At 44.7% G+C, this 19,975-nt stretch overlaps 1 protein-coding gene across 3 annotated transcripts in view; it reads left to right on the top strand.

Moving 5' to 3' along the window:
* Positions 1-19,975, top strand: part of LOC119433508 (uncharacterized) — a 47,930-nt gene that overhangs the window by 25,867 nt on the left and 2,088 nt on the right. Inside the window, exons 2-4 of one of the 3 annotated variants that reach the window (XM_049658849.1) lie at positions 2,002-2,113; positions 14,837-14,968; positions 18,067-18,200. In XM_049658849.1, coding sequence (XP_049514806.1) covers positions 2,002-2,113; positions 14,837-14,968; positions 18,067-18,200 — 378 coding nt within the window. Of the gene's footprint in view, positions 1-2,001; positions 2,123-14,836; positions 14,969-18,066; positions 18,201-19,975 lie in introns of all 3 variants that reach the window. The other 2 variants (XM_049658850.1, XM_049658851.1) reach the window with 2 other exon arrangements.

The following is a 19,975-nucleotide window of genomic DNA, read 5'->3' on the forward strand; positions in this document are numbered from 1 at the left end:
TAGTGGATGTGGAGGGAAGACTCCATAGCCTTGTTAGGCTAATAACCCTTACGACTGAACTCTCGCTGAAACTTTAAAGTTGAGGGCACTCAGTATTGCCTTACGACAATGCATAGTTTATTGAGAGGCTTCTGTACTTCATGACCGAGAGTTTCTGTCACTGACGTTTACACCCCCAGAACGAGGTAATAGCATCGAAGCAACGCAGTGCTCAAGAACGAAGCGTCCATGCTTTTCTAGCCGAACATTGTGACTAAGCGTAATGCATCTCTCACCTAGGCCAAAAGGGGAGAGAGAGAGAGAAAGAGAGCAAGAGAGAAGGCATGAACATTATTCTTCGGAAGCTGCCAAACAACGCAGCAATACAAACACTCCAGCTGTAAGCCCGAATCACTATCAGGAAAGACGACTTGAGGAAGTTTTAGGGAGGTTTGGCAGCAAGCAAAGGCATTGTGGCTTGGGGAGAACAAATACATAGCGCGCGCACACACTATCAAAAATACACACACGCAAGAAACCGAGGAAAAGAGATAAGAGCAACGCTTGATGGGCGAATGTGTGAAAGTCTTGTAGCACTACCACTGGCGCTACTCGGATTGTTGTGCTGCCGACGCTGGCGCCCAGCGTTCCCTAGCTTCCAATTAGGGGATAGCTGGGTGCACAGTAGAAGTGGCCTCTTCTTTGCAGAAGCGTAACCCCCCCCCCCCCTTTTGCCTCGCTCCTCTCCCTGTGAACTGCGCGCTGCCACCGAGTTTGAGAGGGCTGCAAGTCTTCGAAGCCGGGTGCACTCCGTCGGGCTAAAACCGCGCAGTGCGTGTTCACAGTAGCACCAGACACGCGTGGCCTACATTCACCGAGAAGTCTTCACGTGAAAAAGTTATGTGGATAGCCGGCCATTTTGATTGCGTACTAAACCAAGTTACGCATTTAAGGGTGTAAAATTAAGCTCTGAAAGATTGTAAAGGTGCTGTCTCGTGGTCTACAGCACACCTGAAATGTAGAAGGATGCAAGACCTGTTAAAACTCAAGGAAGAAATGCAAAATATGCCTGGTGACACCCGCACGATTCGAACCTGTGTCTACTGGGTTTCGCAATATTACCTGAGTCGTTGCACCGGCACTGTATTGTGGTTCAAAATGCTGCATATTGGAAGATGTGGTTCATGTGTTCTAACGGACAGACGCCCGTGCAATTGTTCTTAAACAACTGTCTGTCGCCAACCAGCATTTCAAGGTGTAAAATATTCGGCCCTCTCGTATAGCGCGGAGAGGCAGTACTATAATATGCACCCTTAGGGCGCCGACACGAGTTTTGAGTGCATTGAGGGGGGTCTAAATCTCAAACACACATTTATCACCTGTTAGAGTGTGAAGAAAAGTTAGTGCACATTGTATCAATGCCTGGAATTGGTTTCCAGTTGTAGGACTACCAACCAATCACGAAAATCATACTTCCGTGCAGAGAACATTGTCGGTTCATTATCTGGACCCGCATCCTCAAGAAAAGCACTTACGCTAGAACTTTTCGTAAAAGTAAACGCGAGCCATCCATGATTTTAGACATCATCTTAGCAACGGTAATCGGTCAAAAGCTTTGCGAATTCAGTCCTGCGCTGACGCCATCGTCTGCAGTGCTGCACGCTTTTAGTGTAACACCGGAGTATAAGTGCCCTCTCGCGCGCTTGCTTTGAAGATCTCTGGGACAGGCGGGTCGGCACGAGCGGCTCCAGAGCGTTTTTGAGGGCAACACGTGCCAGCACCGGCGCGCTACCGGTGCTCTTTTGTTCGAGCCGCTAGCGCAGCGGAAGTAAGTGCGCATGCCGCTGTTGGCTAACGCACTTCGGCTAGGCGGAGTTCCTAACACTTTTCTGACGCTTCGTTCCTATACGCGCTCTCTAACTGCTTGTTTGCGCCGACATACGAAGCGCGTAGAATGACAATATGCCACATTGACTCTTTCCCGAGCTTTTTTGATTTTGTGTGCTTCTTTTCTCTGTACAGTGTACTCGAAAACATGACGAACGTCGCAGGCGATGGGAAAATACAGACAAAGGTTCACGTCCGCTTGGTACTCGAAACTTATACGGCATCGCCCTTTTCCTATGGCCGAAAGGTGTGACATGTTCTCCTGCAAAGGTATTGTTTGATAGGCAATGTACATGCCTTTGTCAAACGTATTTAGGCTGCTTCGCACCTTCTCCATACATGTCGTTCGGCTGTGTGGTGCAGTTTTGTGGCACTCATGGCACTGCAGACTTCTCGATGGTGAGCACGACAGTTATTTTCATTACCCAGGGCGCTAGAACTCACGGCATACTGCAGGCACTCATTTGAACAACCGGTAGTGAGCCTGGTGCTAGGAGGCAACGTAGTCAGTATACTTCTGAGAGACATAGTGTGCTTGATCTCCTACAAAGGTATTGTCACGAAACGACTCCAACTTTCGTCTCTTGCAATAACTTGAAGCTCGATGCGTCCACATCTCAGGAGTTCTTAACGTCGCGACTTTCTATGTTTTAATTTGAGGCAACAAGTTCATACATAGTGTTTGCATTTGCTCCTGAAGTATTTTGTCTGAAGCCCATTGCGGGTCACATGTGCCTCCGAGATACCTAGTAACGCAAAAGCTTACATGCGATAGCAGGTTATACTTATGGAACATTGTAATCGTCCTTTTTGGAGCACTCTGAATATGCTAAATAAGTTGTTAAATGGAGCGTTAAAGCTGTATTGTTGTAATAGGGGCTATAGAAGCGACAATATGGCTTCATTATTGCCATTAGAGCCTGTTTATGCTATTATTAAAGGTTAGTTGCTTATCTTGGACGACCTTTGTGGTGCTGCTAGAGCGCTCGGAAGCGACCAGTTGAATGGACTGCAAAGTTTTGTTCCGGTCGGGTGTGCCATTATTATTTGCACTGGTTCATGTCAGCGTACATGACGCCTTTTCTGTGTCATATGTCTAATCACACGCAAAAAATAAAGAACGAAAAAGAAACGCAAAGCGTATCTCTCAAAATCTCGGTGTCGACTTAGCGCATGCTAGATCGTGTAACAGTACCGTGCCGCATCAAACACAGACTTCAACATGACACATACTAAAGTAACCACGCCTTGCTAGCGCAAGTTCATCGACGTGCACCTGAAGCGACGATTTACTAGTAGCAAGAGCGCGTGCACTAGCGAGTAAAAGTTTGGAGACCACAGATGCCGTGAAATTATTTTTCCTTTGCAGCCTGAAGCATGTAGGCTGAAATGAAGTCGTACAGACCACGTGCGCCTGTTCGACCAATGAAATGCACTGAGACCATGCTGCGCGACTGTGCTTGAAGAAATCAATTTTTTTTTTTTTGCTGATGCTGTGGTCTCCAAACTTGTTCGCGAGTACAGCAGTGGCACCACGTGCAAAATTGGCTGGAACTTGCTATTGCAAGTCCTGATTTCAAAGCCAGGTTTCTGCGAATATAGCCTTTACCCTTTTCTAGTTGTCTTTATTAGTCTACGTTGATATGGCAAGGGCATACGCATCTGAACTTCACTTAGCTGCACCAATACCGCCAGAAATCTATCAAAAAACGACACATCTGTTGAAAAGGCAAAACGCAGCCCGCTCAACCATCATGGGCAAACGTTCCACGCATCGAATCAGCAATTCGGAGATGCCCAATTTTATTTTCAGTGGCGAGAAACTTCTTTAAAAACTCTTGTACGTGCATGATATAAAGGTCTTTTCGGCATATATTTTCGCCCAAAGGAACCCCTTTACACAGCGCGTATGAAAAAAAAAAGTATTTCTAGGAACGGTCAATCAATTACTCTGGCATACTGAAAAGTGGAACACGTGTTCAGTTCATTTCTTTAATATATCAAAAGGGCGGGGCGAGCTGGCGCACTTTCACGTGCGGAATTTCGGGCCGAATTCCTCCCGAGGCGGATGCCATCGACGTGTTTGAGCCGATATTTCGTAACACGGCCGGCGCGGAGTCTTCGTCGGGGTACCAGGCGATGCAAGTACAGCTGTATGTTTGCCGAGAAATGGCGGGGAGCGGGGCGTTTTCTCTCTCTCTCTTTTTGCTTGTGACGTTTGCGGTTCGGTAATGAAAGGTCGCTGACTCGACGCAACGCAGTGCAGCGTGGTTCTCGTGCTCATTCTCGTGGAATCCCGCGAGTTAGCGCTTTATGTGGCGCTGATATTTTTCCCACATGGTTTTCTGTTTGCGCGTCCCCAGCCGATCTGGCAGAAAATGCGCATACGCGTAAGAATAAAGAAATAAAGAAAAAAAAATCTCGGAACAAAATTAGATAACGTACGACAAGGCGGTTATGTGTACGGAACAGGAAACGCTGTAGGCACACGTGCAGTTTAGGGCGGACGTGCCTGCGGATTTTCGCTTCTGCTTCCAAATCCGATTTTCGCTTTTTTTTCTTCATCGACTCACGTCGCTGGTATAGCGCCGTTTTATATCTTATTGTACATCGCGTTTGGATAAGTTCAAAGGGTTAGGAAATCCGGCCGAAATGTATTAGAGAAGTCGCATTTTCCAGACCTACGCCGTTTGTGCTGCGAGCTTTGTTTGATATTTATCTCCGTCTCGTTTCCTTGGTTAAGGTGGTTTGACAGCGTTTACAATATAAACGTGGTGACCCCAGGTGCGTTACCCTGTATGGTCGCAATTTCTCTTCCTCCTCCTGTTCATGGGAAGAAGCGAGTTAAAGAAAAACTTCGTGTCGTCTGCACCATGATGATGATGATGATGATGATGATGATTTATTGGCATCCCCTTTGAAACGGGGCGGCGACAAATAGTCACCTAGCCTGCTTGATTTAATCAGGTATATTATACATGTTCTTTATCCATCATTTTTGTATACCTCTCATTATTTTTATTTTTCCAAAATTTACCTTGTACCGCTGCCTATGATTTTAAGAGATCAGGTCGTATCCATCTTTTCCCTGCTTTTTTTTTTCACCAGTACTCTAATCGTCTCTTGCTGATCTCTACGGCTGATCTGTTTATGTTTCCTTCCACTTTAAACCCAAGCGCTTCTGGGAGTTGCACGTTACCTACGGTTCTCGCTGGGTGCATGGATCCCGTCGCATTCCATTAGGATGTGCTGAGTGGTCTCTGGATCTTTACTGCAGCATACACATGTCTCATCTAGTTCCGAATATTTGTTCCGATATGTTTTCGTCCTTAGGCAACCGGCTCGAGCCTCAAATAGCAAGGCACTGCACTTTGTGTTATCGTACAAAATTTCCCTTCTAATTTCTTTCTTCTCATTCTTGTAAATCTCCATTGTCCTTTTTATTTCCATTCTTTGCATCCAATTCACGGTCTCTATTTCTCTCACTTTCTTTCTGATGACCCCTGGTTGTCTATTTACAGTTTCGATTATCCTGTACTTGGTTGCCAACTTCCTTGACCTCTTCCTCCATTCTGTGTCCACGCTTTTCATGTAGAGATACTTGTGCACTTTAGCCGCCCATTTATTTTCATGCATGTTCCTGAGCCTTTCTTCAAAACAAATTTTGCTCTGTGCTTCTCTGACTTCAAAAGAGGCCCAACCCATGTCACCCTGCACTGCCTCATTTGTCGTATTACCGTGTGCTCCCAAAGCCAACCGGCCTACTGATCTTTGGTTAACTTCCAAACCCGCCAATATATCCGATTTTAAGCATATAATGGCATTTGCAAATGTTAGCGCTGGCATCATTACTCCTTTCCAGATTCCACGCACCACCTCATACTTATTGTGACCCCATAGTGCTCTTCATTATTGCTGCATTCCGCTTCCCCTTTATTTTCAGATTATCTTGGTGGTTGCTTGAGTAATTCTTCCCTTCGTTTATGTGTACGCCAAGGTACTTATATTGCTTCACTATGGGTATTACTTGCTGTTGAATTGACACCACGAAGTTACTCGTGTTTTCATTAAAGGTCATAATCCCTGATTTCTCTGTGCTAAACTTAAGCCCTAGATTTGTCGCTGCGTTCCCACAGATATTCGCAAGTATCTGTAAATCTTTTTTATTGTCCGCTAGTAGCACAATGTCGTCTGCGTACATCAGTCCAGGGACCTTCTGTTGCACCATTTGTCCATTACGCATGTAGGATAAATCGAAACCTAATTCGCTGTTTTCCAGTCGTCTTTCTATACCCTTGACGTAAAGCGTGAACAACAATGGTGACAGAGGGCATCCTTGCTTCAATCCTTGGTGAATTCCCACCATTTCATTTCCTTTTCGGCCTTCCCATACCACTTGTACTTGGTTGTCTCGATATATCTCCTTTAGCAGCTCCACGAAATCGTCATCTATGCCTGTTCCCTGTCTACGTTGTCATAAGCTCCTTTAATATCTAGAAATGCTATCCATAAAGGTCTTTTCTGAGCTACTGAAATCTCTATGCACTGAGTTAGTACAAACATATTTTCTTCTAAGCGTCTGCCTGGCCTGAACCCATTCTGTAGTTCCCCCAATACATCGTTTTCCTCCACCCACTTCGACAGTTCTAATTTTATGGCTTGCATTGCCATTCTATATATCACCGACGTTACTGTAACTGGCCTGTACGAGCTCGTGTTATCCTTATCTCCTTTGCCTTTGTAGATGAGATTCATCTTGCTTTCACGCCATCCATCGGGAATATTCTTTGTTCTAATCACTTGCTCTATGGCATTAGTCAGCAGTGCCTTGCTTTTTGGACCGAGGTTTTTGATTAGCTGTATTGGGATTAGTTAGTATTGGGACCATTAGTCGTTACGCAGCGCCATCTGGCGGGGCGGCCGAGAAGTCCGCGCGCGGGGCGTGTGTGAATTTCCGCAATGGTTTATGCGCTGTGGCGTGCGATGGCGTGGTCGATATCAAACGTAAGTGCAACGCAATCAGAGCTCCGAAATTGGTTTGAAACATAATGATCATTGATTATAAAATGAAAGTTACGTTGCGTATATCTGATTCGAATAGACAACTTATATGCACGTTTTTTTTAAACTTGTAATATGGCATGTTGATTTCTCACGTCGCCTTATACCAGCTCCACGTTGGGTGTCGGCTAAGAGTTTGTATGATTGCGGGGGTGAAAGGCTGACGCCGTGCTACTGCAATGCGGCCTGCGTGAGAGCCGTCAATAAGAATTGAGCCAGCCACGACTGCGCTTGAACGTAGCAGCAGCAACCACTGCGTTCGAGTGAGACCGTGAACTAACAAACAGATTCCAAATACAAAATATACAAAATAAAAAAGTCTATCTATTGGAATACCAATTCTGTTTCATGGAGCTTCCTTCACTTCTATGCATAATCAATTCCTACATTTAAATAATAGTCCTATATGGTCACGAGCTTCAGAATTCCAATTGCTATACTCTTCTGCCGCCAGTTCGTTAAGCCAGGCGGTCACTGCATTCTCCAACTCTTCATCACTTATAAAACATAATACCACCCGGTTCATGGCCTATCCCCCACAGTGGGTTGTGCCATTGATTGAGGCATCATCATCATCATCATTTACCGCCCAGAAACTATTTCAGCTTAGGGAAAAGGTGGAAATCACTAGGAGCAAGGTTGGGGCTATAGGGTGGATGATCAACGCTTTCCCATCTGAATTGATTCAGCAATTCTTGAGTTGCAGCAGCAGTGTGAGGGTGGGCTTTATCGTGAAGAAGCACAATTACTTTAGAAAGCATTCCTAGCCTGCCGTTTTGGATTGCTCGCCGTAGTTTTTTTGTCTCAATAATGATTTGTATTGATCGCAGTGCCTTTTGGCATGCACTTTGCCAAAAGAACACCTTTACGACCCCAAAAGATGCCATGACCGTTCGTGTCGAGAGTCAGTTTGACTTTTCTCTTTTTTTTTTTTTTGGGGGGGGGGGGGTGTAATGAGGGATTATGTCATTCAAGTGATTGGCGCTTGCTCTTTGGGGTGATGTGAGACACCCAGGCCTCATCACCAGTCACAATCCGATCAAGAAAGGCTCTCCATCTGTGTTTTGTCGGGCCAAGAATGTCAATGCTTAGCCCATTCTCTGAGTTTTGTGTTGGTCACTCAGCTGCCACGTAACCCATCGTGCACAAGGTTGTTGTAACCGAGATGTTGCGACACAGTTTCACCAAGCAAAGAACGAGAAATGTCTGGAAACACAATGTGCAATTCGTCGAGAGTCACGCGCCTGTCTTGCAAGATTTTGTTGTTCACTGCAGTTTTCAGGGCTTCTGTGATGGGCGTCCAGGTCGAGTTTCATCGTGGACATTTGTTCGTCCATTGTTGAACATTTTACACCATTTAATTACATTTCTTTCGTTCATTACGTTGTCACCATATACTGCTTTCAGTTGTCGTTGAATTTCTGCCGGTATCAGCTTTTGAGTGTTCAGAAATCGAATAACGCTCATTACCTCAAAGTAGGCGGGATTTTTAATCACGCAGTTCATTTTGACCATTACACCAACTGCACAAGAGAGACTTCTTCCAACCTCGCCTCACAGCGGAAGCCAGTTGACCCTGAAAGGAGATAGTATGTATGTAACAGAATTCTTTTTCCAATAAGTATATTGTTTTTCATTTGGTATATCTAAATGGTTTTTATTTTCTGGATGGCCCTCTTCGATCGATCAGTTTTCATATTGGCATACATCTAGGTTGACAGTTGACAAGAACTTTATTGAAAGGTCCTGAGGAAAAAGATTGGGGGAGCCGAAGGCACCCCAATTAAGTTGGTGGCTCCGCCCATGACGGAACCGGGAGCTGGTGACTCATCTAGGTGAATAATTTTTTATGGCGATAGCAATTATATGGAGAATGTGTGCAAATTTTTGTCACCACCGTCACCGTGCTGTTTAGCATATAAAGGTGCTATACATTTATCTAACAGCATGCTATACGTTTATTATGGAAGGTAGATGATGCACTATTCAACCGCCGAGGTTGCTCAAACCAGGTCTTGCGTGCTTGACTGAATTTTCCCTCAGAATGTTTGGGCATTGCAGCCCGTAAACAAAAGCAGTAAACGTTAGAAGAGCTATGAATTGGACTAGTTGGCAGTGATAAGCTGTTGAAGTCAGGTATCGCCAATGTTTTAAATGCGTTGAATTTTGTTTCAGGACGAAGGTCGTATGTGATGTTCTTTAGCAGAAGGCGCAAAAATGAATTAACTCGGCTTTGCCAGCGCCCGGAACAATGCCCATAAACTGCAATTCCATACCGAAGCACACTGTATTGCAAAGCATGGGCAATCGCTTTGCGCACGGACAATGGCATGCATTAGCGGATTCTGTAGAGCACACTAGACGCATGGAAGTTTACGGCAAACATATTCAAGATGCGAGTGCCAAGCGAGGTGACTATCTAAGCTTATGGCAACGTATTTGACAGAACATGTGTAAGGAATGGGGTTCCAAATGATGGCAGTGCAATCAGGCGTGTGTTGGAATAATCGGTGGCCTAAATCCACTTTCTTTAATGGATTATGAAAACATATAAGCTGCGTTTTCTTTGTGTTTACACTGATGATGTTACCTGCGAACCACTCCATGAACACTCCATGAATGTTCCATGAACACTCCGTGAACACTCCATGAACACTCCATGACCACCCCAACCACATCCCAACTTGAAGCGAGAGAGGTTCAACTTTTATTGATGCCAGCAATCACGGCGGCGAAAGAAATCGCATCAGCTCGGGATACCAGAATGATGTCGTCAGCGCACTGAAAAAAAAAATTCTTGGTATCGCGGCTGAAAGGTCGTTAACAGAGATGTTCAACAAAAACGGGCTTAATATTGACGGCTGGGGAACTCCAGACTGATTTCTGAAAAGGCGTTTTAAGCACATCCAGGAAGGAACCTGGGAATCCTAGCAAAGAAAATTTCTGTAATAACATTGTATGGCATACGTTGTGAAATGGCTTGCGGATGTCGACAAACAAGGCAAAGGCAACCATATTCTGTTCTAGAGAAGAGCTTAAAAGTCAGAAAAATCTTCGAGAAGGACCCTCTGCCAGGTATAAAATACTCTCTATAAGGATTCTATAAAGGACCCTCTACCAGGTATAAAACCATATTGATGCGACGAAATAACATTGTGCTTGCTTCAGACGCTACTGATAATAGTTAATAAGTACTTTTTTAGAATTTGCGCTGGGCTAGGAATAAATGAGATGACCTATAATTTTCGACTTAGTTACTTGCTCCACTTTTGTGCGAGGGGAGTACAATAGCGGTTTTAACAGCGAAGCTGTTTAAGCCAGCCGTAATTTGTTGTGCGTAGCAAGAAACTACCAAGAAAGAAAAGAAACTTTCTTGCCGAGGCGGGATTCGAACCCGCGTGCCCCCGGTCCCAAAGGGAGCGTCGTAACCACTCGGCTATACAGCCACTTTTTAAAAAAATGGTATTTATTACAATTACTGAAATGTTGTATGTACAGGAACTATTTACAATATGAGCACCAGGTGAACATAAGTAATCAAACGTCAACGAGCAGTCCATACGAAGAAAACGTCACACACAGCAACACCGTCCTTCACAGCCACGCCTGCAGAGCATGCATTTATGCGAACAACGTGATTGCGTTCGAGCGTCGTTGTTTTCGTACACAGCTAGCGCGTTCGTACGCTCGTGCTCTGCGAGGTGAATATGTTTTGCGCGCTATGAGAGCGAGAGAGAGAGAGCAATCACGGAACGGGTCTCCTGGAACGCGGTGTTGGTGTTGCAAGCTGCGCTATGCAACGCGCAGTGACGGCCGTCAGTCCGAGACGCGCGAAAAGAAATCATCATCATCATGAGTAATAAGATAAATAGTTTGTGCGCACTTCCCGAAAATGCTGGGCTACGATCGCCCAGCTTCGCTGTTTCAAGCGTTGTGCGGCCGCGTGCAAGGTTAAGCGTTTTTTTAGTTGAGTGGGAATAATACCCGAAGAAATAGCATGGTTTAAAATTGAAAGCAGGGCATGTTTGATTACAGAGAAAGACCTAATCAAGTCGCAAACTGATATGCCATCGATACCGACAAACTTGGTGGTTTTTAAGTTATAAAGAATTAACCGAAGTTCCCCTAAATTAATTAGAGATAGATAGTAAGTGGACTCAGCTATGCTACTTTTTCAGCTACAAAAATTGGGTGCGCTTCTAGCTGAACCTGAAACCAGGGAAAAGAAATCACTACACAATTTCGCACATTTTATTATCAGCACCAGTCCATAGCTTAGAATCTACCATTTACTCTAAAAATTAAGAAGATTGAACTCCAGTTGACACCTACGTAATGCGAAGCATGCTTCGTTTGGTAGAGAATGGTTGTTATGAATAATGAGTATTCTGCAGCGAACGGTTACGGCTCTTGCGGCGTGCGTATCTTTTGGGTCTGTCCGTGTTGGAGGTCATGTGATTAAGCGTACGCAAGGGAGTGGGTGGGTGGGGAGGTGAGTGCGCGGTACTATGGCCAAGCGCGCAATAGGTGAAGGGGCGAAGTGAGCGTGCATCTCCTTTTGTAGCCCGACCGTGGCTGTGCATTGCTGTCCGCGCGAATGAGCGCAAGCGCGGCACACGCGCCGTACTTTGGGTGTAATCTGTGGTGGGTGAAAAGAACTAGGCCGAGTCGAGATGGCTGGTGCCTTTATGCACGCTGTTTCCGCGAACCTTGCCAGAGACTACACGAAGCGTTCGCTCCCCTTTATTTGCGTTCTTCATCGCTCCAGCGTTGTGATAGCGAGTGTTCGCGGTCATCGAGTGACATTGTTCATGTGTGCCTGTGCTGGAGTGACATATCGTAATCCTTAATTTATTTGGTATGCGAATGTTTACTGCAATTTAAACGGCCGATGATACTACGAATCTTAGTTCATGTTGTCTGATATTTTGCTATCGCTAACAATACTTCACCTTCCGGGCGAAACTGCGATATATGTCTTTTTTCTTTTATTTAATTGTGTAACATGTTGCATGTCAATTTTTAGTCATCATTACGCTCTGCACTGCCTAGTCCAAACATTATTTTACTTGTTTTCTATTACGAATTTATGATACAAAAGCACCCGTTTTTTTCTATTTATGTTGCTGTTAGTGTGATGTACCACAATAGATTTTTATTGTTGTCTTTATTTCAGCGATTACTGTTTAACAGTTTTTGAACTCAGTTACACTTATCTCAAGCTGAATACCAATAGTATCACTGTGTACTACGCTGATGTTGCCATGTGAGGTCTCGTGGGCCCCGCCAGGCTACTGCCGTAGCTTTTACCCAAAATACCCGCACTGTTTTTTTTTCTGGAAAATAAAGTCGATTTCATTTGTTAGATATATTGTTCGACCACTCTGTTGATCATATGGCAATAAGCACACCCTCCTAGGATTGACAGTCAACATGTGTTGTTGAAGTGGTACTTACGAAGGTCATGGTAAAGAGAGATAATTCATTTGAAGGAAGGCAGAGAGGTAGGCTATAACTAGAACGCTCTAGCCTGCTAAATTTGCACATGCCGGGGGGGGGGGGGGGAGAGGGGGTCATGGTAACCTAAAGGTGTGTTGATTGACGATGATCGCATAGAAGAGGCATGCATAGCGGTGAAGGCAAGTTCAGCATTTTGTTGATAACCAAGAAAGCCCGAAGACGAGCCATTCAGAAATGTTACGGTAAAGATCGGGATGGGAGCTGGGGCGTCAGTGATTATTAGAACCGGAAAAACGCGGTAATTGTCCGAGCCTATGGTGGACACGGCAACCGAAGCAGCAGAAGAAGACGAAGAAGAAAGTACTGTCTCCTGATGGAAACGGCATGCCCACCTGGATATGGCCGAAAAGGGGCTTCGTGCGGTTGGTATTAATTAGTTTTACGCTCTAAATCATAACATTCTTGAAGCATTTCAGATTTATTTTTTGGGGGCCTTATCGTTGCGTCTGACAATTTGTGATCAATATGGCGTTAAGGCAACAGTGTTAACCATATGGCGTGCTTGGTCGAATTCTTGTACAGACACTAAGATAGCGAGCCTGCCTCAAGTTCGCTCACTTTTTGCGACAACCTTACGGAAATATAATTTCGTTTAATTGGGTCTGCTTCAGATGAAGCGCTCCAAAACTGTTGAGAGAGCCAAACTACACATGAGCTCCTACTATAGGCAACAAGCGGCTGTTGTTGTCCCCGTTAGACGCCATAATAGACGCAGTTTACATAATCGCTACGTCTGTCTTTTTGTGTTGCGAACTAGCTATTTCAATTAAAAACTGAATGGTACAAGCCAATTTCTGTAAAAACTTGAAGCAGTTATTGTTTAATACAGTGAACATTGTCTTCTAAATACAACAAATGTCCTCAAATTAAGTTGCCTTCAAGCATGTTTAATGAGAACGTTTCTGCGTTTTACACGTATTTGAAAAGCTTCTTTGGGGACATGAAACCGGTGGTAATTGTCTTGTGGCGTCGGCTTATCATTTTCTTATTTTTTATTATTGTGTCCATGCACAATTCAGTCAGGTAAATGATACACCGTTGAAATAATGTAATAAACTTGAAATATAACCTAATGAAATGCATAACTACAGAAAAAGAAAGTTCGAATGGAGTTACAGAGAAACAAACTGATCAGCTTTTTATTGCGTGATTTTAAACTTAGCGGTATCAATGGAAGCTCCTGCACGAATTACGGGTTTAGCCAGGCAGAATTTTTCTACGTAAATAAGTTGAGGTGTCGCAGTGATTTCATAGTGAAATTAATGAACTGAAACTAAACTATATAAGATAACTCGAATATAACCACGTAAGCACTTGTTAAAAAAACAATGCGCTGCTTTGTTTTTTTTTGTTTTTTATTTCAGGTCGTCAATGTTTCACACGTGTAACAGTCCGAAATACGCATATATAGCAATGCGTTCTGCCGATATTACATTTCTATATAATCACGCTAAACGTTTTACGTATTCTCTTTCAGTTCTTTGCTCTGGATTGTGATAAACGGTATAGTGTGGCGCCGACGCGCAGCGTCCCCTATTTTGTCTCGTACTCTGTGAACGTTTCGCGTGTACAGACGTCTTTAATGTGAAGCATTCTTTGCCTCATTCTTGACACTTTGCGGCTGGCAGGTAGGTTAGTAGGTAGGTAGATAAGCTCCTGTCTCGCCTCGCTTTAATAAAGAAAAATAATGTCTACCCATCGGTGAAGTCTAACCCACCCGTGCCATTTCTTGTTTTCGTTCCTTGTGACAGCTGCGGTCTGGGGGGCCGTGTTAGACTGCACTATCTCCGGGGGCGGCCAACTTTCATCAGTACTTTCCCCGTATTGTGCAACGTTGCACCGACTTCGTGATCTTCCAAGTTAATCATGCTTTGGCATTTCTTCGCCGGAGTACAAATGCCATCGTCGTTTTACATACACCACGTGACGTAGCCGTATGTGCGTATGATTGCGTAACACGTAGTCGCTGACGACGTCACAATGTGTGTGTGTGTGTGTGTGTGTGTGTGTGTGTGTGTGTGTGTGTGTGTCGTTTATTATCGTTCACTACTGATGCAGAAACCAACAAATGCCATGTTGCAAGCGAGCGTGGAACAGCCGGCGTATAGAAATCTTGTTGTTGCCGCCATACGATCATCTTTAACGTGGTCGTCGTCATGCGGATGTCATGACGGGCTGGTACTGCTCGCGACTCACACAAACAACCAATCAATACGCACAAACAATTTACACAAACACGTTGGTCCACCTGGTATCGCTCTGCGGAACTTCAAACCATACCAGATAGCCAAGTACCTGCAAAATAACGTCGATTCCCACAGTGACAGGAATCCGCACAAATTTTTTTTCTCTCTTTTATTTTCTCCGCACCGCCATCACGGTGAAACAGAGCTCTGTCCGGCGAGCACGTACGGACGCGGTGTCTGCCTGCCTTGTCCTCCGAACACGTACAACCTCAAGGCCGGCTCCGCGTACTGCCAGCCGTGCCCGCCCGGAGCGTACGTCGGCACGCAATGCCATCGTGAGTGGCCATAATCGCCTGCCTCTTATTAACCTCCCGAGACCAGAGGACAGCTCACGGGGCATGATTGCATTTTGACTCGGTTCGCATTACCGGTATGAAACGGAAGTGAAAATCCACTTTTTCGGCAAATCACTTCTGCGAAATACCGCAAGGTGGAGAAAGTATCGTAAAAGGGAAAAAAAAAAACTGTTATCCACCCGAATATAGCAGGAAGCTACAAAAGAAATCCATACGGGTTTCTCAGAAAGAACGCTTTGCAGTTGACGAAATTTTTCCTCAACCGCAAAGCGTTCTTTGTGTTCTGTAACTTCGTGTTACATTCGGGTGGATGAGAAAAAAATATTTTTTTTTCACTTTCATCCAGTTTTTGGTTTAAAATGCTACCACGGTTTGGTGCTGAAAGCAACATCTGGATGTACTTGGGCAGAATAGCTATCTCCTCATGTTTGTAATGCTAAAGAACACAGAGAAAGAGAGAGTAATATATTTAAATGATGGCTCAAGAACATTTTTCTTTACATAAACACACAGAGATGAAAATGTAACGTGGTGTGATGGGTTGGTATATTGATGCTTCGTCCTTTATGTTAATTTAATTATTTGAAAAAGACTAGGGCGCAGGACCGACGACTCACGAAAATGACAAACAAATGCGCACTCACAATTGAACATTTATTGCCCATACGGAAAGAAATACAAACAGGCACATTGCTCCTGTTAAGATGAGCTGAAAACAAACATGGAAGGCACGTGTCTAACATAAATTCATTACTGTCATAAAATGGCAAGGATGGTTGGCTTACATATAATGCGGCATTCTTGGTGGTATGCTCTTCGTGTCTTGTCGTTCATGCGCTCTAGTTTTTCCAATAATGGACTATCAACGAGCCCAACTATCCATCTTGTTGTATTCATGTCATCTCGCGGTATTCGAAACGGACTTCACCGATGTCTTCTCCGTCCGTATAAGGACACGACAGTCTAGATGAAACTTATGTCAATTTTATTGCGATAACGAATACATGGACACTCCGGGCGAATTTTCGCCGTCGCCGTGACGTTCCGTACGTGTTTAGGTATATTCATACCACATGTTTTTGAATGTCGCACGTGCAAGATAGATGCCATAATATTCAACCGACAAAGTTTCTCGAACAAGGTGTTAGCTGATTGACTGAATTATTCTTCAGAATTTTTGAAAATTGTAGCGCGCAAGCACAAGTAATGAGACATTTCATTCGCAGCGCGTGTCCTAAATCTTCTCAGTCTATTAAAAAAGGTGCAAAGCAATATTAGTGCTCACAATATGAAAGTTATGTAGTTTCCCTGGCACCGCACTTTACGTCTGTGCGCTGAAATTGCAGGTCCTATACGGCGTGTTGAAGTTTTTAAAGGTGCCAGAAATTTTTGGTGTACCTGCGTATGTGGTATCCGCGTATAGTCACACCTGCGTATAGTTAGAACAATGTCCGATGAGTTCAAGCGCAAGGTTAAACCTTGCCATCGCTTTCGTTGGCTTCGCCTTCGGGCGGTACTGCCTTTTTTATAGAAAGCTGACGGGTACAACATGATTAAACCACATCCATACAGTTACACAAGCATCTGGCTTCATATCCGGGATGAATAAGTTGACTTTGAACTAAACAAGCAAGTAAGAAGGCAAGCAAGCAATGAAGCAACGCACAGCAAAGCGAAGCAAAACATAAGCCCATCCTCGTCGTTTTCGATCCTTTATGCGCTGTCCACTTGCGCTGCACAAATTCAACTGATATTCCTTCTGCTGATTACTTTGTATTCTGTCTGTGCGTCGTTCTCCGGCTAAGTTGTCCATCTGGTTTGTCCTTGCTCTATGATGGACAGTGGTAGTATGCTGGCAGCAGAGATTACCGCATCCGTGAATAGAACGCCAAACATTCTGATACGAGGTGCTGCATGCCTCCCGCCGTCAATAGCCTGGGCATACATGCGTTTCGCGCACTCATCTTCCATAATCGGTATACGTGCCTAATGCAGCGTTTTTTGCTTGCCCGGAATGTAATAAGCCGATTGTCAATGGCCGATAATGGAACGTAAATCGCAGGAGGAAGCAGAATACAGAAAAAGAAATGACAGAGCCCTTCCACTACTGTGAAGATGGAAGCCAGCAAAGCTGTGACTATGGCGGATTAAATTAAACTATGGGGTTTTACGTGCCAAAACCCCGATCTGATTATGAGGCACGCCGTAGTGGGGGACTCCGGAAAATTTCGATCACCTGGGGTTCTTTAACGTGCTCCTAAATCTAAATACACGGGTATTTTCGCATTTCGCCCCTTTAGAAATGCGGCCGCCGTGGCCGGGATTCGTTCCCGCGACCACGTGCTTAGCAGTCCACACCTATGGTGGGTCTGTTATGGTGAATATTGCTATAGTGAATTTATATATTATAATTATGGACTATATTGAGCGTCTTCAGCATGTTCGTGAAAGAGCAAGGACATCGGCGTCTTGTTTTCGCCCGCCCCGATGGCCAAGTAGCGCGTTTGCTGCGCCAAGTCAGCCCCATCGTCATAGACTAGTGTATGAGCCACAGCGTTCATAGCCGCGGCACACCGCATGGCATCATCGGGATCATGACGTCAGGATCCTGGAAGATGTGGTTAAACGAGCGTCCGTCCCATAGCGAGTCCAAAGGGCAACTGCTGATAACAGCGCTAGCGCGATCTCTTCGTCACGAGACAAAGAGGCACAACGATTGGTGGGACGTGCCGCCACCGAGTATCGCGACACTTGTGAAAGAGACATCGACGGTGGCAACGGGTATAACAGTGGGCCATCCATCATCCGTTTTGACACCTGTGCTGAGGCACAACTGGCGGGAAACCGCCACGCACATGGAGTCAAACCACCACGCACATGGAGCTCAAGAAAATGCTGATAGTTTTTTTTCTACACGCGGATACGATCCTGGGGAACCTAGCCCTTAATAGCGTCGCTGTAAAAAATAGGCGCCGATAGATCGCTCGTATACAATACGAACGGTTAAGCAGTTCGCGTGATGTTCAAGTTTTACGAGCTCTCAACGCTTCGCATGTTTTTCTTTAAAACTCCGGCAGCTGCAGACAGCGCTCTACAGTTGAGTCTGGTCGCCCTCGTGATGAAGTACGGCTTCATAACTTCCAGCTCGTTGTCGCTGATTCTAGGATTCATTCTCTTCTGGCTGAAAACAAGAAGAAACGCCCGTTTAAAGGTGAGTTTATTCTGACGAAAATTTTATAAGTTTGTGCAACCGCACTGAACGTATTTGCGGGTATCTTTAGTGTCGCGCGATGACCGCCTTATCCGTGCTTGACTTGCGATCCATGCAATCAACGCTTAAAACGAAAAAAAAAAAAAATGTGCGCGGTTAAGGAATGACAGCGCACACTAAACGCGTGGCTTAAATTTAAGTAATTAAAATAATACTACGTGAAATTCGAAGCAGTTGCCGTTCTTCAGTTAAAGGCGCATACGTCGTCACTCGGGGCGTGTAAAACTCTTGCGGTTGAGAAATGGTTAGCGCTGGGAACGGGGTGACTTCTACATGCACTCGAGTATTCTAACTGTTCGGATTGCAAAGCACGTGGCATTCTTGCAGTGTGACATGTAAGATGTCTACATGAATTAGCATACTAATCGCTGAACTTGCAGCGTTTTAATCTCTAAATTGTGCAGTAACTTTTACAAGAACAGTCTATTATCTTTCCTTCCACGTGCTTGCTCACGGCTGACATATATCCATAGCTTCATCTTGTTCCAGTGCGACGCGAGTACGGAACTGTGAAAGGAACTTGTCCCAAACAAGATAGCTGTATAATCTTTGAATATTTGGTTATTAGCGACCAAGGAGAATTATTAACGACGTGTAGCTGATGAAAGCTATTCATTTATTAGACCATGGGTTCAACCATCTTATTTCGTAGGAAGCAAAATGCCTGGATATGGCTCGGTAAAGTTTTTTTTTTTTGTCGCGATCAGACGATACAGCTCGAAATTGGGTTGTGCACAGCAATCGTGCGTGCGACCGCATCAGTTCACCTCCTGACTGTGGGCAGCGTGATTCTTTCACAGCTCACTGCTCAAGACGATGCCTTGCTCCACACAGTTCGATGCACTCTGGTTTAATAAGACAATGTTGAACTGACTGACAGACTGACTCTAGCTCTAAACAGAGTGGCTGGCTAGCAAAGGGGTTGCATGCGAGATAGTTGATTCATGCAGATCAAGAAGGTTTTAGAAAAGACCTTTGATACCAACCAAATAAGAGCAGAATGAAAGTACATTGCGAAGAACACAAACACGATGTAATATTGTGTCGAGTTTGCCTTCCTTGTGATATTGTTAGTTGCATTCTTCTGTTTGTATTTAATCCATGTAGCTAGCTAACAATAATTAATAAACTTTAGCCGATTGAGTTAACCGAACAATCTCTAACAAGGTTTACAAGCTGGCAGTCTTGATATCTGTGGTATGGAATCCACATAAGAAATCAGACACCATGAAGTCGGACATCGTCCAGAAAAAAAAATGGCCGCATATCTGCTTGCTTCGTCGCAAGTGACGTCGAAAGACGACGCTCCTGATACGTAACACTTTCTCTTTTCCGACCTCCCACCCCTCACGCTCTTCCCCTCCCCTTTCACTCCTCCCATTATGGATGCAATGGAGGTTTTGCCGAATTCAGTTAAAATTTCCCGTGTTCGCACTGCTCTCGCGCCATCTGTTGGGGCTTTTTATTACTGTTGGCTTAAAGCCGGCTACAGAGCCGCGGCTTCAGTCGCCCTGTTTTAACGCGTAGCGTCCCTTGGACATCACTTATAACGCGTATATTTTTCATTGGCCGCGCTTCATGTTTCATTTCTTTCTGTCTCTCTCTTGCTCTCTATCTGTGTTTCTCTTTCTTTCTCTCTCTTTCTTTAAATCTCTCTCTGTCTCTCTCACACATTTTCTCTTTCTCTCGCCCATCGTAAGTTCTGTTACAATCGT

This window comes from Dermacentor silvarum, chromosome 11, assembly GCF_013339745.2.
Source record: "Dermacentor silvarum isolate Dsil-2018 chromosome 11, BIME_Dsil_1.4, whole genome shotgun sequence".
In the NCBI taxonomy this organism is placed as follows: Eukaryota; Metazoa; Arthropoda; class Arachnida; order Ixodida; family Ixodidae; genus Dermacentor; species Dermacentor silvarum.